The 9,284-nt window shown below is 39.5% G+C and overlaps 1 protein-coding gene across 1 annotated transcript; it reads right to left on the reverse strand.

Moving 5' to 3' along the window:
* Window positions 1-295: 295 nt before the first annotated feature.
* Window positions 296-1,525, reverse strand: KCNJ16 (potassium inwardly rectifying channel subfamily J member 16). Its single transcript, XM_077833635.1, has one exon. The coding sequence runs from the start codon at window positions 1,523-1,525 to the stop codon at window positions 296-298; it is 1,230 nt and encodes a 409-aa protein (XP_077689761.1).
* Between the last annotated feature and the right edge of the window lie 7,759 nt (window positions 1,526-9,284).

Here is a 9,284-nt window from a genome sequence, read left to right on the forward strand (position 1 = left end):
AGATTCAAAATACAATATATGTTCAGGTTTTGAATGGAGAAATTGTTTGGGATTTTCAAAGCCACAGTGAGATGATGGATACCCAGATCCCATTAATTTGGGAATTGGCCATCCAAACAAATTAAGTAGCTTTGAAAAATCTACCTACAGGGTACATTATATTGTTTTCATTCTCTAATACACTTAGAATTAGATTTATTATGTAAATAGTTTTGTGTATGGAGTTCAACAGTGGTTATATTTTACAGGCTGCTTAGGGAACAGTTGGGGCAGTAATTTTAATGGCAATGAATAGCTAGATCTTGGACTTTGCTAAGATTTTATTTAAGGTCAATGGATCTTTCTGATGAGGAAGTTCTCTAGAATCTTGTTTGACAGCTTTCATTAGATCTTCTGGATCTTCAGAACTGCTGATGAGGGCAACTGCCTTAAATGATGTATCTCTGACCTCCAGTGTTGATGTACTTGTTCCTCTGTCCAATGTTTTCTTAGTTCTGTTCCATTCATGTTCCTTCCTATCCAGAAGCTTTGCACTGCAATAGGGAGCATAAATTTCCGTGGTTTCCTCAAACTGTAGGCAATCCACGTTGTAGTATTTTTTCCTCACCTGCAAGACATTGTTGAACCTGTGTCCCCAAAGGATTTCTCGGGGGACGTATGAACTTCTAGACTGGTGTGAAGTTCCAGTTGAATCCCCAGTGTAGACAAATGTAACCAAGATTTCAAAACTGTCTTTGGCCAAAGCTTTCCGATCTAGACCGTATAAAGGGCTGTCATGGTCAATTTCATGAACGATGGTCACTGGTGTAACAAGTATGACCTGGTAATTTAGTAACTTCAAGTCCTTGTATTCCATTGTCATTCTCCCTTCCTTATCTTCCATGTAGCGCAGAAGCTGAGCTCTTACTGTGCCTTCAACCATGTGGTTTGGCCGGAAATCACCAATGCGCCACATGAGGCAGAGTTTATCATCTCTTAGGCCTACAGTGGCATAGTAGCTGAAGCGGATGGTCTGAGCTCTCTTTCGAGCTGTGGCCATTTTAGCCAAGGCAGCTCCAATAATGAATGTGTCAATAATACAGCTTAATACTGACTGTAGGACCACCATGAGGATTGCTACAGAGCACTCTTCAGTGACGCAACGAAAGCCATAGCCTATGGTTGTCTGGGTTTCAAGTGAGAATAAGAATGCTCCTGTGAAGCTATGCACCTTATCAACACAAGGGGTCATTTCTTCATCATGTACTAAATCTCCATGTTGGATTGCTATAAGCCAAAAGACCAAGCCGAAGAACAGCCAAGAAAGAATGTAAGATAAAGAGAATATCACAAACATATGGCGCCATTTGATGTCCACTAGTGTGGTGAATATATCAGCCACGTAGCTCTCCCATTCTCCAAAGATGTGTTTGAAATACACATTGCAGCTGCCATCCTTGTGGAGAAATCTCTTCCGCATTTTTTTTGCCCCCATTGTGGTACATTCTTGGGCAGAGTTTTGGTAGCTGAGCTTATTTCCTTGCATGTTTACAAGCCTCTAGTGATCACAGTGCTCAGTCATCTGTCTTGTGTCGGCTCAGTGGCCCCAGGTCGCTGGACACGTCCGTGGTTCCAGTGGCTAATTATTCTCTCTCCTCATTTGAAATCTACAAAAGAAAAAGAAGAGAAGAAAGTTTACTTTTGATTTCCTATGCTGGACTTTCTGTGACACCTAAACTATGCACATTACCTCTATGGTTGCAGTAACTCCTATTAAGTTGTACAAATATTAAGTATTGATTATGCCTCTCACCTCAGAAAACATCATTAATTTGGGACTGTACTTGGAAAATAAAACTTTCTGGCAATTTCCTGAACTTTTTAAAGATTTTTTATCCCATCAAAATGGACAACAAAGAAGATTTCTTTTTTCTATTTTATATATTATATTTCTAATGTTTCTCACAAGTAGCATTTGGTCAGGCTGGATTACCATGAAGCCTTAATAGGAATGACAAGCACCTGCAGATGGACCTTTTGAAGAAAGAGCTGGAATGAATGAACTAGAATAGAGAGATTCTTGAAATGATGCACCCAGTTGCCAAGCTTAGAAACCTAAATCTGGTTGCCCAATTACAGACTGAGGCACTCAGGGGAGCTCACAGGCACACTGATACCTTACTGAAGTGTTAAGTGTCAACTGAAACAGTCCATTGAAAATGAACGTAAGCACCTACATTTCAAAATTTGGTTCCGAGGGCCAACTTCTGCTTTCAGTGACATGGCTGCAAATTCCGAGAAACTCAGCTGAAGTCAATAGACATACTTTGGATTTATAACTGTATAACTGAAAAAAGAACTTAGACCTGAATCATCATTCCCAGTATCATACCAACATGGGAGAGTATTTCACACATGCACAGTCTTCTAAGCTCTTGATGGCCCACCAAGCTCCAGAAGGACTATGCTAGCTTGCTGAAGTTTTTCTTCCACAGTTTTGCAAAGTTCTGCTAGTTATATTGCTAGAAGGGGCTAAACCTCTTTTCTACCTAGGGCTAAGCAGATGACATCATATACATGACATCAGTGGACCAGATTCTCCTCTCACATTGCTGTAAATCAGGGGTAACTCCATTGACATTAGTGGGGTTTGACTGGTATAAAACTGGTTTGAGTCAGAGGTGAATAGGGGCCTATAATCATGTCACATTGCAACATGTAATAAAAGAGAGACTGAGGTACTGACTAACCAATGCCTGGCACATTTCATGGTTATGTATACCCATGCCTAGTGGGTTTGAAACACCAACAAATCAGAGTTGATTGTAGGGCTGGCTGAAAATTTTCAAGCATAACTTTTTTGACAGAAAACTGAGTTTTCAACTGAACAACATTCTTTGTTGAAAGTGCTTGCTCTCCTCAAAAAAATCAGATTTTTCAACCAAAAACCAGTGTTCCTTCTCCCCCACCCTCTGTTTTTTTAAGTTTTTAGCTGAACATTTTTAGCTTTAGGTTTTCCAGTGAAAAGTGAAACTTTCCCATGGAAGGAAATAAAACATTGGTCAACCAGCCTGGGTATTTTCCACCAACTCTGTAGTCATTTTGCATGGGCGTAAATGACCACGCAAGATTCAAGATACTGGAGAAGCTGTCCCATAGAGAGGAATATTGGATGAGCTAAATTAACAGGCCAAAAATTCTTCTTACATCTGAAGAGAATGATAGGCATGCTTAGACACTATTCCAAAAACACTTAAAAGCCAAACATACTTTCCTTTTCTTTCTTTTTCTTTTTTCTTTTTTCCCTTTTGGTACAAAAATGAATGTGACATATGGTGTCGTAGCCTCAGAATGTGGCCTTCATTAAAAAACACAACATGAATGTTTCCAAAAATACTCCTTGGAACACAGTCTTTGGAAACATTTGTATGATTTGCTTTTACTTGTGGCTTTAAATATGCACTGTAGTGTCGTCCATTGCAGACTCTTGACCTACCATTTAATAAGTTGCCGTTGAACAACGAACAAAAGTTGGGAACAGTTTTATTATTTGAAAATACTCCATGATGTGAGGTGTGAAAATGAGGCAAAATCTGATCAAAGACCAAGATGATTTCAAATGAAAAAACATGCTTAGGGTTATAATTGTTGTTCTTGTTGACTGGTTCAAACAATAGTTCCTTAAGAAACCACAAACATCATGGGATTCTGAGAGCAAGAAAACAGTTCATAAATCAAGGGCTACTGAGTTGACTCTGCTCTCTACTGCTTCCAACAGAAAATCATCATGTTTGAAAAATGGCATTCCATTGGAACCATCTTAAATTCTAATGGTGCTGGCAACCGGTTTCTTCTCAAGCACATTCTACTGCACATAAAGCCCTGGAGAGCTTTGATTTTACAGTAACATGTGAGATGCCAGGAACAGTATTTGAACATATGCTTGTACAATGCTTAACACAATGGGACTTTGATTTCAGTTCAGGCCTCTACATACTACTGTGTTACAAATAGTATTATCTATACATTCATGGATATTAGTATGTAAGTATTTTTGGCATTATCGTGAAGACATGCAACAAAACTGTAAGTAACAATTTTCAAAAGCAGCTATGTGATTTAGCAGCCCAAATTCCATTGAAAGTCTGCAATTTAGGCTCCTAAGTCATTTAGGTATTTTAAAATATCTTGCCCTGTATCTTAGATTTGTGATTAAAGAAAAACCAAGCCAATAATATGAAAAAAATCTGAACATGTTAAGGTTGACCTATGAGTAAATTTCATGTAGTAAATATTTTATATTGACCGATGATATTGAATGTATCTTCAAAGTATTAAAGCCCATCCTCCAATACCCTAAAATAGATGGTTCAGTATTTTAATCCCCTTTTATCAATGGGGAAATTGAGATACAGAGAAGTCACATGACTTTCCAATAACAAATCAAAGATCGAGCTAGACTCTGAACTCAGATATTATTGGCTCCAAGTTCTGGTCTAAATCCATTGTGTCATTATTCCTTTTGTAGAATAATGTGAGGACTATTATTATTTGCCTTTTAATGGAGAGATTTTTCAAAAGAAGCTAAGGGACTTAGGCGCATACATCCCATTTACCTACAATGGGACTTCTGCTCCATAATCTTTTAAGTGCGTCTATTTTGCTCTTTGCCTCAGCATGAAGGGATGGACGAGATGACCTACTGAGCTCCCTTTTAGACCTACATTTCTATGATCCCGTAAAATTGTCCTCCTAAAAGGAATGGATGAAACCTTGTCTGAAAAGACACATGAAATTCTATGAACTGGACTAAAGGTTTTGCCATCTAGTAAAGATTAACAGAAAAAGAATTGATTCTGAGACATGCTCCTCTCACTAAAGCTCATGGATCAGTTGCTGCAAATGAATCTCAGATATTGCCAAGGAACATTTTTGTGCTAACACACTAACTCTTTTTTTGTTCCTGGCCATGAGCATGAACATCATAATCCTCTTTTTTCTTTCCCCTCCTCCTCTCTCCTCTCCAACCATTTTGCTCTCTTCATCAGCGCAGGAAGTGTGTTGAAATTTACAAGACTCTTGCTGAGTAGATTTACTTCTTGTTATTGTATCTGAAAGAAAGAAAGAAAGAAAGAAAGAAAGAAAGAAAGAAAGAAAGAAAGAAAGAAAGAAAGAAAGAAAGAAAAGTGGTTGCTGCTAGAAATGGAGCAGTAAGGCTGAGCTGGGTAGGAAGGTGCATAGCAATGGGCAAATTTCAGAAGGGATAGAGATTCCATGAGGGTAAACATCCCTAGCTTCAAAGGTTGATCCAAAGCTTCTATATGAACCCCAGAGGTCTAGAAATCAGGCCAGAGATCAGAACTCTCTTCTTAATTATTTGAACCAAGATCAGGATCCAACTTTGAGAGACAGCCCCTGTCCAAAAGAGCTATAATGATTGGAGCTGAGCACCTACCTCACACTGGTGCATTTGAAAATCTACCCCCGAAATTAACCAGACAGACAAAAGGCAGAAGGGGGAGTAATGCATAGAGGTGAAATAACTTCTCCAAGGTCACAAAGAGGTCAGTGGCAGAGTCAAGCATAGACTCGGGTCTTCTGATTCTCAGACAAGGATGTGAGTCATGCAAACTTGTATATATCATTATTTTCACCTCTTCTCGTGTGTGGAACCCAAGTCTGAAGAGCCGTATAAAAAAAGCAGACAAAGGGAAAAAATGTATACATTTTTTTCAAATCTCAAAATAGCTCCAATTTGTTTCAATGTTGGATGAAGGTATTGAGGGGTTCTCATCATGTCTGAATGCTCTTTGGCCATCTCCCAAGACCTGAACTCTGATTTGAATTTTGTCAACTTGGTCAGAGAAGCAATAGCTTTGGAGCACTGAGCATCCAACTGAAGTCTTTGGACACTCACAGTAAACATGCGTTCCAACTAAATCACGTAATTTTGAGCTTATTGAGTGTGACAGTGTCACTTTAAATCAAGCGTACTGTAGCACCTTCACCTAATACCCTATTAGTTGCTGTTACACCCATGATGAAGCTAGTTTCCCCATCATTATGTAAACTAATAGAGGTGAATTTTTGTTCAATGATACGTCAGTCAACAGTCTGGTTGTAAAATATTAAGCAAAACAGTGTGAAAATCTTTGTTCCAAAATAATGCTATTCTGAGAATCAGATTAAATCAAAAGGAAAACAATCTGAAACCTGCAAATGAAATTGTGTACTCTCCCTCTAACCCCTGATGCATTCAGTGAATCTCACTTTAGCGTTGGCTTAGCAATCGCGTCACACTTTCCCACCACATGTTGGAGGGGGAGCTGTAAGTTTTCCAGTTTTGTACATTGTTGTGTAACCCTGGATGACTTTCAGTTCAGAGACAAGAAATGTGAAGAGCTGAAATATTTAGAACTGGTTTGGAACTGATTCATACTCTAGTTCCTCTTTTTAAAAAACAAAACAAAACAAAACAAAATCTATTATAGGTTGAAGAATCTCAAATGAGGCCTTTTCCTTGATTATTCTTCTGCAAAGGGAACATTTACTTCTCCCAGCACAGGAAGGTACTGAGATTATCTCTTGGTTGTCTGAAAGTTTTCACCTATCCACATGCTCTAGTAGGCTACTATCTCACTAATCCCTCACCCTATTTTTCCATGACTGCCAAAGCAGTCCTTTTTTGGCCCTGGGATACCTGTTCTTACCCAACCTGTCCCTCTCCTCCTCTACAGACAGAAAGAGTCTTCACTAGTCCCAGTTTCAAATAATGTCTTACCCACTCCTGACTCAAGTCTCATTATACCTTCTTCTCTAGCACGATTCCTTTTGTAGCCAAAAGTTCCTCACCATGGCTCAAGTCCCAACCAGTGATGGAATCCTCAAATCAGTGATCTGCATTAAGGCACCTATCCAGTTAAGCATGTGATTAACTTTAAGCCTGTGAGTACTTGCACTGATTTCAGTGAAACTACTCATGAGATTAGGTTCTTTGCTGGATCAGGGCCTAAACAGCTGGTCCTGCAACATAGAACATCAGAGTTGGAAGGGACCTCAGGGGGTCATCTAGTCCAACCCCCTGCTCAAAGCAGGACCAGTCCCCAATGTTTGCCTCAGATCCCTAAATGACCCCCCTCAAGGATTGAACTCACAATCCTGGGTTTAGCAGGCCGATGCTCAAACCACTGATCTGTCCCTCCCCCCATCGATTAAGTCAATGTGTGTTTTAATACTGATATCAGGAAGAGCAGGATCTGGACCATCGCAATGAGACAAAGTCAGAGGTTTAAATCTAGAGTGATTCCTCTGAAGTCAACGGAGTGAAGTTTTTCAAATCAAATTACTCTCGTTTCTCTTTCATATGAATTCTGTGTCCTCGTTTTGTTCTCTTCAGTTTGTATGTTTGAATCACAGTCAATCCAGGGTGCTAAGGCTGCAATATACCAACTGGCAACAGTATTGTACTGAACAGATATTTCTTCAGATATTTGTTTCAGTTCTAGTAGTAGCATCCCATAAGCGATGCTTTTCCCTACATCATTTTACATATTTAAAGACTGTTCTTTTAAAAAAAATCCAAACAAAGAAATAAAAAGAAGCTCTGTATGGGCTGAGATCTGAGATGGGCAGAAGAAAAAAAATATCCTTCTTGGACTACCCATTCCAAACCTCAGTAAGAGACAGAAGACTTAAAATATCAATATAAAAGTGTTTATTAAACATTTTAAAAGGCAGACATAAATAGCATGTAGCACCAGACAGTTGCACAGACTTTAAAGTCATGCAATGGTACTGTAATCTGCATTGGAACAACTCACAGCAACAAATACATTGACATTTAATTCATCTAAGTAAAACAGATGTTGTTTAAAAGAGAGAGGGGGGGGGGAGGGGGCATTTGGCCATTGAGGGTTGACAAAAGAGGCTTGAAGCTGATTTCACTTGGTAACTTACTAAGATAGGTGACCAGGTTCAGAGTTAAAGAAATGATCCAGAGCTTTGTCCAAAACTAAGACCAACTCCCAGATCTGGGGTAAAAGAAATATTTTAATCTTATTTTAGCCCTATACACTGGCTGGCTTTAGCCAGGATCAAGCTGTGGAAATATTGAAATACCGTGAGAAATGGAAAGCACATGCAACTTGAAACTGATGATTTTGGGGCTCCCTACTAATCTCAGTCTCTTGGCAAATTTGGGGAGGCAGAGAACCTAAAATGTTATTATTTCAGGGATTCCCATTTTCTGTTTTTAGTGCCTTTAAAGGGGGCATATAAGAACCCAGACAGTTAGGGCTTGATCTTACCAGCTTCTGTGCAGTGGCAGCCAGAGATAGCATTCAAAGTTCTGGTGTTGGGATGCAAGTATCAGAATGCCCTTTAAATCACCGGAAGGGTCCCTGGGTCCTGCCAGACCACTAGAGCACCAGCACTTTAAAGATGGTGTGCTTGGCACATGGTGTATCCCTAGAGGTTTGCTGAACACAATAAGCATGAGCACACGCAACAAAAGAGATGCTTGTCTGATCTCATTCGTGTCGAGGTCAGTGCAAACCTCTCACTGACTTCAGTGGAAGCAGGCCCAGGCTCTTAATGCATTTTAGGTGAGAAGCAGTTAAATATAAGTGTGAATGCTGAGCCTAATTTCCTCCTCTCTCATGTTCTTCCTCCTTCTTTCTGACATGCTGATCTCCATTATGAGCACAGTGAAGGTTAATTTCAGCAGCTCTGATGGTTGATAAGCTTAGGTTTGGTTGTTTCTCCAGATTTCTCCACACAAGGAGTCTCAGGGGTTACATGTAGGGGTCAGCCTACAGAGGCATAGAACAATCCTCCCCAAACTTCGAGGAACTTTTCCATCAGCTCTTGCTGGCAAAGGACAGTAGAACAGTTTGTTGCAGCTCTAAATAGGACATGATGTAATATAATAATATACTCAACAAGGTAAATGGAAGGTCAGGAACAATGATAGAATCAGATTAGATAATGCTGGCCACTTTCAGTTAACAGAGCCTACACCCTCAATCCCTTTATTTGCAGTGTTTCACTGCTGCCATCTCTGCTCTCAAAAACTGACTATTTTTTAATAGTATGTAGATTTGGGGGCTCAGAAGGGCTGGTTTTGTAATGTGATTGTATAGTCTAAAGCCAGACCTCTAGTATCAAGGTATTACATTTCCCATTACATTGATTTGTTACAGTATATTTACAGCTCCCTGAGGCAGAAAACGTACATCCCTTTACACATCAGACTGTATCAAGCAGAGTGCTAGCATCCACCAAATATTCAAATAATAAATAATAAT

This window comes from Eretmochelys imbricata, chromosome 14 (genome assembly GCF_965152235.1).
Source record: "Eretmochelys imbricata isolate rEreImb1 chromosome 14, rEreImb1.hap1, whole genome shotgun sequence".
NCBI lineage: Eukaryota > Metazoa > Chordata > Testudines > Cheloniidae > Eretmochelys > Eretmochelys imbricata.

Excerpts from the sequence above, each read along its gene's own strand:
- KCNJ16 (XM_077833635.1), bottom strand. The coding sequence starts at position 1,525 with ATGCAAGGAAATAAGCTCAGCTACCAAAACTCTGCCCAAGAATGTACC.